Source organism: Aphanomyces invadans (assembly GCF_000520115.1).
Source record: "Aphanomyces invadans strain NJM9701 unplaced genomic scaffold supercont1.11, whole genome shotgun sequence".
NCBI lineage: Eukaryota > Oomycota > Saprolegniomycetes > Saprolegniales > Verrucalvaceae > Aphanomyces > Aphanomyces invadans.
Window position 1 is genome coordinate 1377451 of NW_008580156.1, and position 13773 is coordinate 1391223.

The 13773-nt window shown below is 53.7% G+C and overlaps 6 protein-coding genes across 6 annotated transcripts; 2 read left to right on the top strand and 4 right to left on the bottom strand.

Annotated features, from left to right (window-relative positions):
* The first annotated feature begins 35 nt into the window (after positions 1–35).
* H310_06533 (hypothetical protein) lies at positions 36–3686 on the top strand. Its single transcript, XM_008871642.1, has 4 exons — positions 36–526; positions 576–1464; positions 1516–1633; positions 1700–3686. The coding sequence occupies exons 1-4, from the start codon at positions 70–72 to the stop codon at positions 2579–2581; spliced, it is 2346 nt and encodes a 781-aa protein (XP_008869864.1). The 5' UTR covers positions 36–69; the 3' UTR covers positions 2582–3686.
* Positions 2629–3651, bottom strand: H310_06534 (hypothetical protein; the record flags this gene model as incomplete). The annotated part of the gene is made up of 3 exons (XM_008871643.1): positions 2629–3063; positions 3238–3320; positions 3387–3651. The coding sequence occupies 3 exons, from the start codon at positions 3649–3651 to the stop codon at positions 2629–2631; spliced, it is 783 nt and encodes a 260-aa protein (XP_008869865.1).
* A 1911-nt stretch (positions 3687–5597) lies between the features above and the next one.
* Positions 5598–8595, bottom strand: H310_06535 (hypothetical protein). The gene is made up of 2 exons (XM_008871644.1): positions 5868–8595; positions 5598–5807 (listed from the first exon to the last, which is right to left on the bottom strand). The coding sequence occupies exons 1-2, from the start codon at positions 8568–8570 to the stop codon at positions 5634–5636; spliced, it is 2877 nt and encodes a 958-aa protein (XP_008869866.1). The 5' UTR covers positions 8571–8595; the 3' UTR covers positions 5598–5633.
* Positions 8596–9145: 550 nt separating this feature from the next.
* On the bottom strand, positions 9146–11982 carry H310_06536 (hypothetical protein). The gene is made up of 4 exons (XM_008871645.1): positions 11619–11982; positions 11236–11568; positions 11105–11179; positions 9146–11058 (listed from the first exon to the last, which is right to left on the bottom strand). Exons 1-4 carry the CDS (start codon positions 11952–11954, stop codon positions 9250–9252), a joined length of 2553 nt encoding a protein of 850 aa, XP_008869867.1. The 5' UTR covers positions 11955–11982; the 3' UTR covers positions 9146–9249.
* Positions 11983–12214: 232 nt separating this feature from the next.
* Positions 12215–12711, top strand: H310_06537 (hypothetical protein). Its single transcript, XM_008871646.1, has one exon. The coding sequence runs from the start codon at positions 12261–12263 to the stop codon at positions 12603–12605; it is 345 nt and encodes a 114-aa protein (XP_008869868.1). The 5' UTR covers positions 12215–12260; the 3' UTR covers positions 12606–12711.
* A 10-nt stretch (positions 12712–12721) lies between these two features.
* H310_06538 (hypothetical protein) lies at positions 12722–13546 on the bottom strand (the record flags this gene model as incomplete). Its single annotated transcript, XM_008871647.1, has 1 exon — positions 12722–13546. One exon carries the CDS (start codon positions 13544–13546, stop codon positions 12722–12724), a length of 825 nt encoding a protein of 274 aa, XP_008869869.1.
* Positions 13547–13773: the final 227 nt, after the last annotated feature.

Here is a 13773-nt window from a genome sequence, read left to right on the forward strand (position 1 = left end):
CACAAAATGTGCCAAACGATTTGATTGGTCAATAGCGCGCCATTGGCAGGTGAAGTGCCGCAAATCCTGATGACCAAGCGCGCAGAATGGACGGCCGGGGAGCCCGTGGGTTCAAACGAGCATGGACTTCACTTCACGTCGACAGCGTCAAGCTTTTTGTCAGAACATCTTCCGGGCGCGCCGATCATGCCCGATTGCGTGCACTGGTCGGCAGACAGCAAGCTTGCGTGCGTTACGGACGAGAATATCATGATCTCGACGTACCTCAACAAAGACCTAAGTCGCTTCCTGCTCCACCCGCCATTTCTCACGCGCTACTTCTTGCCACTGCCTGCAAAGCACACGGACTATCCAGAGCCGCCGACGCTCGACGGCATTCACGAAGACGAGCTGGACGCACCCGGCACGACAACGTGTCGCATTCTGAACGAACAGGCGAGAAAACAGTCGTCGAATCCGAGGGAAATCTCTCTCACGAAAGGCGAGCTCAGCATGACGTTCACAGCGGCCGTATGGGGTCCTCGAGGTATGTCGTCACATTACGTCGCAGGGATTCGCACGGGGATTTTTGGCAGGATCTGCTCCCAACATGTCGTGCGCGATTGCGACACTGACATCAAACGGCCAAGTCGGCGTAAACTACCCGTCTGCGCTGGATCTGCAGTGGAAGGAAGTGGTGTCCGTGTCCAAGCACCTCAAGCGTCATGTTGCGGCCAACGACTGGTCGTCAACGGACGCTACCACTACTGCCGACTTGCTCTTTGCAGTGCCGTTGCCGCGATTCCCTGTCCAGTACAGGTCCAAAGCGTCGGTTGGGAGAGCTTCCGACGCAAAGCGCCAAAAGGTTTCGGCAGCATTCGTTGAAGCGTCCGACCTCGTCTCTGTCACATCCCTTGCGTGGTCGACTGCTACCCACGACGCATCGAGTGGCAGGAATGTCTCGTACTTGGTACTGTGCGGGAAGGTGCTCACGACTGTGTGGCGATTCGTCCACGACATGCGTAGCTCGGATGTGTCGCGGCTCGAGGACGCGCCGATTTCGACGGGGGTGACCCGACAGTATGGCTGGCCCACGTGCTGCACGTGGATGCACATGGAAACAAATGCGTTCGCCATGGGCACTTCCAGTGGAAATGTGCTCTTGATGCGATTGACTGTGCACTCGAAAGGCGGCGGCGCAACGATGGCCGTGGAGCGTGTCATGAAAACGCCACAGATGCAGCCCGTGTACGCAGTGCAGTACTCGCTGACCAGTGTGTGCGTCGGTGGTGGCAGCTCCATCACGGTATGGCCTGTTGGCAACGATGACGACGCGGCCGACCCCCGTACGTGGGTCGCCCATGCCAAAAATATATCGAGCTTGGAGCTCAACCACTGCGACGATGGGCACATGCTGTTTTCGAGCTCGTCCGATGGGTGTGTCAAGTGCTGGAACATTCGAACGGGCGACCAAATTCCCATCGAGTACGACTTCACTCTCTCGTAATGGTTGAGTTACAATGGCGTCTTGCCTAGCTACCTCCCCGTGAACAACTACCCGATTTACGGCCTGGCACTGTCCCCGAACGCCGTGCAACTTGCGGTCGGCTACGTCTGCCCTCCAGCGGCAAAACCTTCCCGGATCACCCAAGCCGTAAGGATGAACACGCGCGCTGCGCATTTTAAATGAACCAAGTACCTCTGATCGATTCTGCCACAGGACACAACGTATGCCCGGTTGTCGAGTGGCCTCGAGTGCTTTGCCGCGCCGAATGCACGAAACGCTACGCTGCTCGCCAACTCGCTCGAGTCGCACTCGAGCATCGAGTCCCTCGGTGACATTTTGTCGTACTGCCACGCGAATTTGACTTCGTTCAACGCCAAGATGGCCGAAGCCCGTGCGTGGATTGCTGACGAGAAAGCGGACGCGATCAACGACGTGGTGCCGTTGCACGAAGAGTTTTGCGCGATTTTGGAGTCCAAATTCAACGACCAGTGCACCGCCGCGGAAGATCCCGACCACATCTCGCCCATGTACCTTCAAGTCGCATACCAAGTTGTGTCCAACATGCCGACTCCCAACCAACACGCGAATGTGGCCCGGCTCCAGAAGAAGATCATGGCGTTCTGGTGCGACTACATGTTGCGAGCCGCGACGAAGCAGTTCAGCGGCCAACGCACACGTCAAACAAGTCTACCGTTCTTGCTCATGGCCGATTTCTTGTCGTTGGTGGCGTCGCCGCTGTCTGTCGAGCATCTGGCGTTGTTAAACGCCACTTACATGGCGTATGGTACCCCCGCCGACAAGACGCGAGATCTGACAGCGAACCCAACACCGCCAGTCCGTGAAACGTGCAGCCTCTGTTCCGCACCGATTCCCCTCACTGAAAATGTCTTGGAGCCTGTGTGCGACAACGGACATGCGCTCGAACGGTGCTCCCGGACACTTCGTGTGATTGATAGTGTCGCCGCCATGTGGAAATGCACCGTGTGCGAAGCTTTTGCGCATGGAGATGAGCACGACGAAGGCGCGGACAACGAAAGCGCCCCGGTATTGGTGTGCCGCCTCTGTGGAAGCTATTGCCAGCGCGTTGAATACTGAGCCAGATAATGCTAGGGTTAGACGATAGACGAGTTTGTCCGCTGACTTTACGACGGCGAGTCGGGAAAACTGAGGCGCCAAAAGTCCTCCGGTGTCGCGTACGGTTCCCACTTGGCCCGGTGGCGTGAACAAGCGAACTGGTGGCCTTCAAACTCGTCACCCAGCGCAGCGTAATATTGGGCACACTCTTCACAAGCATGGCCAGGTAGCGCCATGCGGGCATCGCGGTTCCGGACGACTTCGATATACTTGAAATCAGGCCGACTGTTAGGTCGAGCGATGTCCCGATCGGAGCGACGTTGACTCGTCGCAGAGGTAGTAGAAGTTGTTGCTTTCGCTGCTCGAGTGGATGGGACGTGCGAGAGGGTATAGGATATCTTGCCGCCTGGGCGAGATGAGTCTAACGAGATGGCCTGCTCAACAGCGGGGGAAACGTTTTGAGGATCGTGCTTCGCTCGCTTGAGAGGATGGTTCATCATGTCCTTAAGATCGGCTGACATGTTAGCAGAGCGCGAAGATAGCGGAGCGGCGACTTGCATGGATGATCCCTTGAGGAATCCATTTTTGCAACCAAGGTTTTCAGAGTCGTCACTTGGACGACGAGTCGATATAAAGCCATCTTTGATTTGTCGAGGTTGCACTGACACTTGACCTACCATCACAGATGATGCAGGCATGCCACTCGTAACAGTGTCGCCTCGAGCGCGGATGGATTCCTTGGAGTCATTGCGGTCGCCCTCTGCCACGATATCATGGTGCAGTTTAGATTGATCACGAAATGGCGTGTCCAGGCTAATACTTGGACCTTGTGTGTAGTGATTATTCTTTTGAGTTGACGGCACTGTGTCATGCCGGGCTTCCTGCTTTGCTCTTGACCTGCGCTGTTCCAACTTGCGTTGTTGCTTCTCAATCACAAGTTGCTGCTGTTCGAGGGTCTTTTGAAGCAGTCGAAAGCGTTGGGCCAGCACGGCAAGCTTTGTTCGATACACGCATTGATGCAAGCTGTCACGTCCTTCTTCCTTCGTTCCTCCTTGCACAAGCGTGCACGACGGACACAGTTCGGATGCCATGGTGCTCCCGCGGCAAAGATGCTTCCAAGTTTCGCGCCATTCGGATATTTTTCCGGATACGCTAGCCCCAGCAACTTGAAAACTTTGACCTGCAGACATTAATTTAGCCAATGAAAACGCGCAACATCCATATAATTTAGCCAGTCAAAATATTCCACATGTTTACGAAGAGGCACACAAGATCGCTTGGGAAGTATGACGCACAGTCCACTTCGAGGCGGCGCCGGTCAGTCCATGCTAGAGTTGCAACGTCGGCCGCACGGTGCAACGATACTGTCCCTCAGCAGCGCCCAGTTCGCTCCATTCACGCCATGCAGCATGTCGAGGCAGGATAATCACATCACAAGGTGACGGGTCGAATCGACTCGGTCCAACATGCACTTGGCGATGCCAAGAAGTGACAAGAGCGTGGTGCATGGCCGCCACTTGTGACCTGCCTCAACTGGAAATTTGCTGGCAAAGAGTTGATGCAACTATGCCGAAAATATCACATGATGATGTGAGATTACAACAATGGGTTGTGGGTCTGGCGACGCGACGCTCGGAGTTCGCAGTCGGACGTTCATGGCTGCAGTTTGTAATATTTCAATTCAATGACATCCCTGGGCAGCTCGGCTTGGCACGCCTTGTTTCTTCCAACCCATGGGGTCGCCCATGTACAGCAACTGGGCCCAGACGAGCCGTGAACGATGAACTGAGTGGGTTTGCCACTTTGGCCTCTTCGTCGCAGTCGAAAAGTGGGGACTGAAACTAGCGGTGAGCGGTTCCGGTCAACAAGGCCAACGGTCGGCATCAAGTTCGTCACGATCTGAGGCGTCGTGCGTGCTCAGTAGACCTACACGAGCGTGGGGTAGCTCGAGAGCGTCTCTGTCGGCGTGTGCTTCATCGCGGCGATAGACGGAGTCGTGTAAATGGCCCGACATGGGCCATGAAGACGTGAATTACCATCACGACCCGTGTCCAAAACATGGCATCTCTGATCGCGTCTACGATCTACACGAGATATACTCGTACGTGTTGCAGCCCCAAGATAACTTCAAACGTGTCATGGCCAAAGTCTAGTGGGACGTGTCGTCCTCGTACTTCATCGCGCAAGGGCGTGTGTTGTTTGCACTGACGTGGCGCTGAATGCTGCTTCCCCTGAGGACCGAAATGCAAGGGTTGAAGAAGCACGGAGGTCGCCGGCATCATGTCGTTCGTCAGTGTTTCTTCTCGTGCTTGACGATCTGTATTTTGTTCAACAATTCCTCGACCAAGTGCTGTCTCATGCCAAGTTGGACGGGAAATCGGGCAAGTACAGCGTTCAGTGGCGGCAGGACTTGCTACGAGGTCTTAAAACGGGAGTTTGTTGACAAAAATTGATGCGATCCACATTGCGTTGGACGCGAATAAAACGAATGGGAAGCAAAGCAAGGACATGCTTGGTTCCTAGATGTGAAAAATGTGCGTGGCAGCGGAGGATGGCCCGAGTGAATGGCAATCAAAATGCCGAGACCACCACACTCTCTGTCTTTCAGGACGAGCTGAGGCAAACGCGCACGACCTCCCGACAGGGAAAGATCCATGTCTCGAAGATGTCATGTCGAACCACAAGCCCGACAGTCACTTGGGTGAAAACCACACGGGGTGTCGGGATTGGCGTCGACTTGATGGACCCTGCTCCAACGCAGTCGAGGTGGACGTCGAGTCGGAATAAATTTCGCAAGTTTTAGACACATTCCACTAGATTCATGGGAATCTGTGTGAATGGGTCGACGCCTCCGAGGTTTTGTGATGTGTTCTCTCTCGCTTGGCCACAACACGAAACTCCACAAACAGCGCGTCAAACGTACATGGCCTCCATAACCAACCACGTTTCAGCTGAGAATCAACGGGAAGCGACCTGAAACCAGTGCGAACCATCAAGTGTGTTTGCTGAATCCCACTTGAGAGAAAAGTCGAATGAATGGCACTACCATGCGTTGACGCGTTGGTATTTAGCTTTATGTGGTCAATACTTCGCCAACGTTCATGACAGGCAGCGAGGCTACGACAAGTTTGAGTACCTCGCCTGTCTTCTTCTTGCGATTGAGCGTCTGCTTGGAGATGGCACACCAGAGGTCGCCGTGTCGTGGTTCAGCCTTGATGCAGCGATTCAAAATGTCTTCGCGTTGCAACTAGGCACACACCTCGTCAGATCAGCTCAATCGAACTCGACTAGTGCTCCAAGTCCATACCTCGTTGCCGTGCTTGAGTTCAAATGCATAGTAGTATGCCCATCCGTCGCCAAAGTCGGGGTTCAACTGGACTGTGCGTTCCAGCCACTTGCGCGCTTTCGAATACTTGCGCTCGTTCCAAAACAATTTCGACACGGACAAACACACGGCAGGGTCGTTGTCCTTTTTCTTGAGCGCCGTCAAAGACACACGGCGTTGCTGCGTACGCGGAGCGATGTCGATGGACTCGGCGAGCAAAATGCCTGCATCAGGGCACTCCTGCAACGCTTTGGCCATCAAGTTCTCTTGGCCCTTGTCGTTGTGATGGCGAGCCTCGAGGCGGATCGCTTCGAGCCACAGCTCTGGGTTCTTGGGATTCTTCAACCGACCGCTTTCGAGCACCGATCGAGCCTTCATTTCGCCCTTGGACTTTTCTTCCAGCAGCGTGAGCTGCTTCCATAGAGGAATGCTTTTGGGGCACGCAACCAAGCCTTCGCGCAGATACTTTCGCGCGCCATAGAGATCGCCCATGTCTTCGTAGAACTGACCGGTCATCATATGCAGTTTCTCAAATGTCGGGTAACGAGTGCGCCCTTCCGTGAGCAGCGCTTCCTCTCGGGCCTTCGAGTCTTGGTCGCCCTGGGTTCGAGCTTCACGCTCTAGAAGAACCGACTTCATCCATACCCGCGCGGTCGGCGCCTGGGATCGAGCTTTGGCCAATAACGCCCGCGCTCGTTCGATTTCATCATTTTCCCATTCAAGTTTGACAGCAGCAAGCCATATTTCTTCGCTGTTCGGGTTGGCACTGAAGGCTTGACGCAAGATCGATCGTGCTTCCTCGACGCTGCCGCCGACCCATGCTTCCTTGGCTGCCATGAGCCACAGAATTTCAGCTTTCGGGCAGTTTTGCACCGCGTTTTGAAGCAACTCCATGACTCGTGGACCATTTTGCTGCTTCTCGAGGGCCACAGCACGAAGCCAGATCGATTTCTTAGTTGGAAACACTTCGAGCGCGTGGTTGTAAATGGCTTTCGCCGTCACAAACGCCCCCCGACCAGCACTAGTTTCTGCATCGTCCATCCACGTTCGTTTTTGGTCCTCTGGGTCCACACCTAGCGCCAGCGAATGCTTCACGAGCGCGGCACACGTCAGCGGCGCCTGCGCCATTTCACACGCTTCCGCTTCCTTAAGCCACGTGTCTCGATCGATCATAACTTGGTACTTGCGAAGCCGCTTCATTGCGAGGACGATGATCTTTTCAACGTTGGCGTCTTGGCCGTTCGCTTCTTCCAATTTGGCGGCGGCAATCCAAATCGTGTGGTCGGTCGGAATCGTGGACCCAGCTTTGTTTAGAATTTGTTTGGCACGTTCGTAAGTTTCGAGTCGCGCCAGAGCGAGCCACATGTCGACGGACTGCGGCACACACTCGACCGCTCGCCCCAGCATCAGACGAGCTCCGTTGACATCTTCGAGCTCGATCACGGCTTTCCAAATGGCGACTGCGTTGGGAATAAACTCGAGGGCGCGGCGAAGTACCAGTTTCGTAGACTCATCGTTCGGTTCGAGTTTCGCGGCCTGGAGCCATACTTTCACCGAGGTCGGGACGTGGCGCACAGCATTGGCAAGAATTGTCCGGGCGTTTTCTGGCGTTTGCAGCCGCGCCGCTTCGAGCCACACGTCTTCGTTGGTTGGGCACGACTCACACCCTTCTGCAATAACTTTACGCGCCTGGACAAGCTTCCCGGCGACTTCTTCGAGACGAGCGGCGGCGATCCACCCAGGCGCGTGCTTGGGATTGGTCATCGTGACACTGCGCAAGAGAAGGCGAGCTTTCTTGATGTCGCCCACTTCGGCATCGCTTGTGATCTTGAGACTGTTGAGCTCGGTCATGTACCCCTTCGGGTCGACGACCGTCTGGCCGGAAATTGAATCGGACATCTTGTCGAGCTTCAGCGAAAGGACGGCGCCACGAGCCTCGGCCAGTCCTGTCAACGACGACGTCATTCCGCTGATGGAGGTGGCCGTGCCACTAGAGAACGGTGTTTCACTGCCGAGAACGACTGAATTCGACGCCGTGTTGGATGCGCGCGTGTCCAAAATGTGGTCGGGAACAGGAGTGAATATATCGCTCTTCTTCTGCGACGCCTTGTACCTCAACGAATGATCCCCGATATCTGGGATGGCTTCCCATTCAGCATCACTGACCGACTTCAAACTCGTTTTGAGATCGGCGAACTGGTCGGAAATCTTGGGCCGCTCCCGCCGCGCTTTCTTCATGTCTTCCAATTGCTTGAGCTCCCGACGTCGCTTGCGTCGGTTGTCCATGTGCTCGTCTACTTGGGCGTAGATGTCGTCAGCTTCGGCATCGTCCTTGTCGTAAGGTGTATCGTTGAACAAGCCCGCGCCAGAATACCCAGAGAACTCGTCGAATTCACTGTAATCACCGCGATCTCCAGTCGCATCGACTTCACGGCCAAATCCACCAACCCCTGCCGTACCGGAGCCGCGTCCGCCAGGAGGAATCATCATTACAGGGACTGGTTGCTGAAGTGGGATGCCTCGGCCACGGCCCATGCCGGGGATGCCCGCCGTGATGTCCGTGGGGTCATCCGACCTGGCAGGACCAATATCCGATCGGGTGGTGAACCCAACCGCCCCTCGACCGAGACCGGCAACATAGTTGGCCGGAGCGTCCTGGTCAAACGCCTTCACGCGGCGAGCCATGGCTGCGGCAAATTGCAAGTTCTTGAGGAAACTGCTGCTGATTGGTTAAAATATGAAAGATATAAATATATTTTCCCCTAAATAAATATTGTAAATTCACAGAATATTCGAGAAATGTCGTCCACCCGATAAAAATGATGAACATGTCAAAATGATGAATGCACCACACCTCAACAGCAATGCACGAAACCCCCTTTTACTCACAGGCAATGCTTCGCAGGTGGAAGACACCCTATTTAAGGCTTGCGAACGTATGCGAGCCTTGTCGCCGGGTTTGATTTCGTCCGTCTCGCTTGCTTTGCCCACATCATTGGTTATAAAATATAGTCACAAATACTCGGCAATCGGCGGTGTCAAATGCGCTTCAGTGCGCACCATTTTCTTGGCAGCAGCTTTCGAATTGTTTCGTGTGCATCTTGAAACATCTGAAGCCATTCCCACGCGCATATTCCCCAAATCTATTTTTTGATGGTCGAGCACGCGTAGAACTACTCTCCCATGCTCATTCTGACCAGTGAATTTCCCAACTAGTGGCAGCACACTTACCAGGACTGTGGAGGTAGGTATACAGAGCAGCAGAACGAAGCAACATTGTTTGGAAGATGTGACGAGAAATCGAAAATAGCAAGTAGAAACGCTGATCAACTCGACTGAATGAAAAGCACAGTTTGATACGATGTCAGGACATCGAGTATTCTGATCTGAGCCGCCACACCCTACCAGTGCACGTCGCCATATTCCGCAGCAAATTCCGAAAGATTTCCTTGTCCTTTGGCGACACAGCATCGCAGAATTTGTGGACAATCACGTCGGTTGGTACTCCATCGGCGTGGCGTACCAGAAATGAGTGTAGTTTTTTCGTCAGCTCGTCCACAGATCCATACTGCACCGACTCTTTCGACGACGTGGTGCTTTTGTATTTCACACCCGTGTCCACAGCCTGCCGCCGCATTTTGATCCGCTTCAGCATCTCCTCCGACTCGAGGGCGAGCACTTCGTGGTTTCGCCCCAGTCCAGAACTGTTGCAGGCAATTTTGCGTTTCATCCCTTGGGCAACTTTGGTTCCAAACCGCTTCGTGGGGTTGCCCGCAGTTCCACTGCGTCCTGTCCACGTGACTTCAAACTGATCGGACCGCTGCTGTCGAATTGCACTGCACGATTGGCGCAGCGCACTCAACGCGTTCTGGGCAACTTTAGTGGACTCCATTTGAATCAAGTCGGCTTCTTGGTTGTGCACACCGTCGCTTTCTATGCTGTCTTGGCTGAAAACACCGCTGATGGACCCGCCTTCCATAAGCGCCTTGAGGATCTCCGTGTTGTCGACTGAATCTTCGCGAGGCTCTTCCACAGCATCTTCCTCTTCGTCTGGGTCGTTGGAAGCAACATCGTCGTCTTTGCTCGACACGGCGCGGGATTCCACGCGTGCTGATTCCCCCAGCTGTGACTGCAGCGTCGCAACTTCGGCGGCAACGTCTACGTGCCCGTGCAAGTACAAATCGCCCGTTTCTGTACCTGTGGTCTTCATTTCGTTGCCATTTTCATCTTTGGTTAGCTCAGACCCGTCACTTAGGATAAACAAGTCGGCAAGTGTGTTGTGGTTGAAGCATCTCTTCTGTTTGGGGTCGCGAAGCACCTTGTTCATGAGGTATTGTTTGAAGAGCTGTCGGTGATAAATTTTTTCTTCTATCGTGCCGGACGTGATGAGCCTGTATATGGTCACGGGCTTGGTCTGTCCGAGTCTCCACGCCCGCTCCCGCGCTTGCATGTCAGTACTGGGGTTCCAGTCCGGATCGAAGATTACGACGCGGTCCGCACCGGTCAAGTTGATGCCGATTCCACCAGCCCTGGTCGTTAAAAGAAACACGAATATGCTGCTGTCGGACGAGTTGAATGCGTCGATGAGGGTCTGCCGCTCGCGTACGGTGGTGGTGCCGTCAAGACGACAGTAGTTGTACTGCAGTGTGTTCATCATTTTGGCGAGGATGTCGACGGTTCGCCGGTGCTGGGCAAAGATCAAGACGCGATGGTTTTGCGCTTTCCACACTCGCAGAATCGTTTCGAGGACCTGCAACTTGCCACTTTGATCGATCGCGCCGTAATCGTCGCCGAGGAGAGAGATATCCAGGTGCTCGGGAGCTGTCGTTGAGTGTTCGGTCGAGTTGGACACCAGGTCGGGATGGTTGCAAATGTGGCGCAATATCGTGAGGGCGCGAAACGGTTTGATTTCGCGGGAAAGCACCGCTCGAACTTCGGACGAGCACAAAAAAATCTTGTATGCCGATCGCTGGGCACTCGTCAGACTGCAGAATATGATTTGCTCAATCTTATTCGGGAGATCGGTTGCGATCTGCACGTCCTTCTTCATGCGCCGCAGCATGTACGGAGCAATGAGGTCGCGCAGCACCATGGCGCACTTGTACGCCATGAGAATTTGCATCTTGGATGCGTTGGCGTACCCACCGTGTCGAATCGGTAGGACGAATTCGTCCTGAAATGTCAAATCATGTGGGGTATTGAGCGAGCGGAGAGCACACCTCAAAGGTGGGAAATGTCCCGAGCTTGCCAGGAAAGACGAAGTCGAATAAACTCCACAGCTCCTTCAGTCGATTCTACAGCGGAACGATCACAAGTGTGACAGACGTCTTCGGCAACTGGGCGCCTTTACTTGGATGGGAGATCCTGTCAATATGATGCGATGAACCGTACGCAGTTGCTTGACGACAAGAGTGATTTCCGCGTCCGGGTTCCGAATCTTGTGCCCTTCGTCCAGAATTACGTAGTCCCATTCCTTGGGGATCAAGTACTCGGCATTGCTTCGAAGGTTCTCGTACGTTGTCACAATCATCCCGCCTTTCGCATACACATTCTTGATGGAAGTGCTGTACGTGCAAGTGGCAGTGCCCGATGAATGCAGTAGGACGACGCGCATTTCAGGACACCATTTATGCATCTCGCGAACCCAGTGCCATAGCACCGACGCTGGGCACGCTAGAAGTACCTAGACACGGCAGAGTGAGCTCTCGAGAGACCAACGGGTCGTGGGCGTACCGTTTGCAGGACCTTCATCTTACTGAGACTCGCCAAGAAGGCACAAATCTGTATGGTTTTGCCTAGGCCCATGTCATCACCCAATATGCCACCTGCATTTTCCTGGTGAAGTGTGTACAGCCACGCAAGTCCTTCTTTCTGGTGTGGATACAGCTCTGTCCACACTCGGTGCGGTACGTGCAGACCACATTCCAACTCTTCGTCGTATGGCGCGACGAAGTTGTCTCCTTCCTCGGCCAACATGAGCTCTCGTTCTTGGTCTCTTGCAAGCTGCAGGTCCTCAAGCCTCTGGCGGTAGTGGCGCTCGTTGCCGTCGTCCATCTTGGTCCTACTCATTCGCTGACCTTCCGAAGTTGTTTTTCGGTTGCCGCAACAAAGCATTGAATGGGTTACAACAAAAGTCCTCACCAAAATCATGTTCATAGCGTGGTCAAATATTATCCAAAAGTGATAAATACATTCAAAATCTACCCCATCACGCGGAGAATATGAACTGCATAATAAAGCAATGGAACTTTATCGAGCGAAAATATTCTCAAGAGGTTGCATTTGCCGCGCACGTCATGAATTTCCTTTGGGCGCGAGCGTCAGACTTAGAGGTTCCATGCATCAACACTTTCAAACTTGGGTGCTGCTGGCCGCATGATCGCCGTCATCTTTGAGGTGTACCCGCATGCACATGCCAAGCAACAATACCTCGATATCGCTGCGTCTCTGGCACCGCTCTTGAAAGACATCGACGGGTTCATCTCAATTGAGCGATTTCAGAGCCTCGCCAATCCAGACAAAGTGCTGTCGCTGTCGTTTTGGCGAGACGAAGAGGCCATCCAGCGTTGGCGCAATATCGAGTCGCATCGCTGGGCCCAAGCAAAAGGACGAGATGGAATCTTCCAAGACTACCGCATCCGAATTGGTTCCATTGTGCGGGACTACGGCCTCACCGACCGGGATCAAGCGCCTCAAGATAGTCGGACTGCCCATGGATAGCATGTAAAACCATTCGACTCAATGTACATACTGTCACATGCAATGGAGAATTCATCGTCAACACGCGCACTTCGTCCCAAGCTGTCCGATTTTCATTCATTTAATTGACCAAACATTCACAGCTCCATATCTCCAACGTCGTCCACCTCCAGGCTGTCGCAGTCGGTCAGCGGAAACTGCGAAAAAAATGACTCGAACTCGTCAGACTCGTACATGCCCTTGCACGGGGACAGGAGGAGCTTGAAATCGGTCTTGTTCGCAATGGAAATGGAGTGGTCGTCAGAGGCATCTGTTGCGGCCGCATGACAGAATGGCTCAAACGGTTCGATGTCAAACAGGGACTTTTCAAGCAGGGTTGCAAACGAAATAGTGTTGCCTGCACTTGGATAGTCCTCGCAGGGGGTGTTCGATTCAGCGTGGGCGATCAACTGTTGCTGAGATCCTGTTGCTTTTTGCTTCGCCCACAACCGTGGCCTCTTGTCGCTCGATATAACCTTCAATTTGGACTGCCGTTGGATGAACACAGGTGCGACAGGCATTGAGTTGTCGTGACGACGCACTTGGTCAAACACGGAAAACGATTGCGGATCTGTTAATATGAGGGGGTTCAATTTTGCATATTTGGCTCGGTCGAACTTGGACGTTGTGTTGAGCTGAAGAATATTGCACGTGGTTAGTACGGCGAGGACGTCATAGTACCGACGGCTCTTTGAAGATGATCCATCCTTGTCGTCGTCCAATGTATAGATTTCGCGTAAACTGATCGAGTTGCCACGGGCAAAAATGCACCTCAGCAGCTTGTGCGTAACTTGCCAAAGGGCAGGGATCTTCGTGTTGCTGGGTGTTTGATGCTCGTCAACGTTGCCTGTTAGTACTGCGGATGCACTGAGCGAGGTCATATTTGTGGCTTTTGATCGCCGCTCTGCTTTCTTGAGGCACATGACGCTGGCTCTCAAATTACAAAGAGTCTGGATAACTTGATTCTCTCCGCAATAGTGATGCCCCCGAAGCGATCGGAAACCTTCCGAACCTCTGTTGAGTAATCCAATCGCTTGGATTATGTGGAAGACGTCGTAGATTCTTCTGCGGGGAAGCCCAAGGCTCGCTTCCAAATTTCTTGCTCGGAGGACAATTGGGATGCCTTGGTCGCCGTGCTCCATGTCGACAA

Coding starts and splice junctions, on each gene's coding strand:
- H310_06536 (XM_008871645.1), bottom strand. CDS start 11,954: ATGAGTAGGACCAAGATGGACGACGGCAACGAGCGCCACTACCGCCAG. Junction 11,569..11,618: donor AGATGAAGGTCCTGCAAACG/GTACGCCCACGA, acceptor TGCCGTGTCTAG/GTACTTCTAGCGTGCCCAGC. Junction 11,180..11,235: donor TGACAGGATCTCCCATCCAA/GTAAAGGCGCCC, acceptor GTTCCGCTGTAG/AATCGACTGAAGGAGCTGTG.
- H310_06535 (XM_008871644.1), bottom strand. CDS start 8,570: ATGGCTCGCCGCGTGAAGGCGTTTGACCAGGACGCTCCGGCCAACTAT. Junction 5,808..5,867: donor AACTCAAGCACGGCAACGAG/GTATGGACTTGG, acceptor GTGTGTGCCTAG/TTGCAACGCGAAGACATTTT.
- H310_06537 (XM_008871646.1), top strand. CDS start 12,261: ATGATCGCCGTCATCTTTGAGGTGTACCCGCATGCACATGCCAAGCAA.
- H310_06533 (XM_008871642.1), top strand. CDS start 70: ATGACCAAGCGCGCAGAATGGACGGCCGGGGAGCCCGTGGGTTCAAAC. Junction 527..575: donor GGCCGTATGGGGTCCTCGAG/GTATGTCGTCAC, acceptor GATTTTTGGCAG/GATCTGCTCCCAACATGTCG. Junction 1,465..1,515: donor GGCGACCAAATTCCCATCGA/GTACGACTTCAC, acceptor CGTCTTGCCTAG/CTACCTCCCCGTGAACAACT.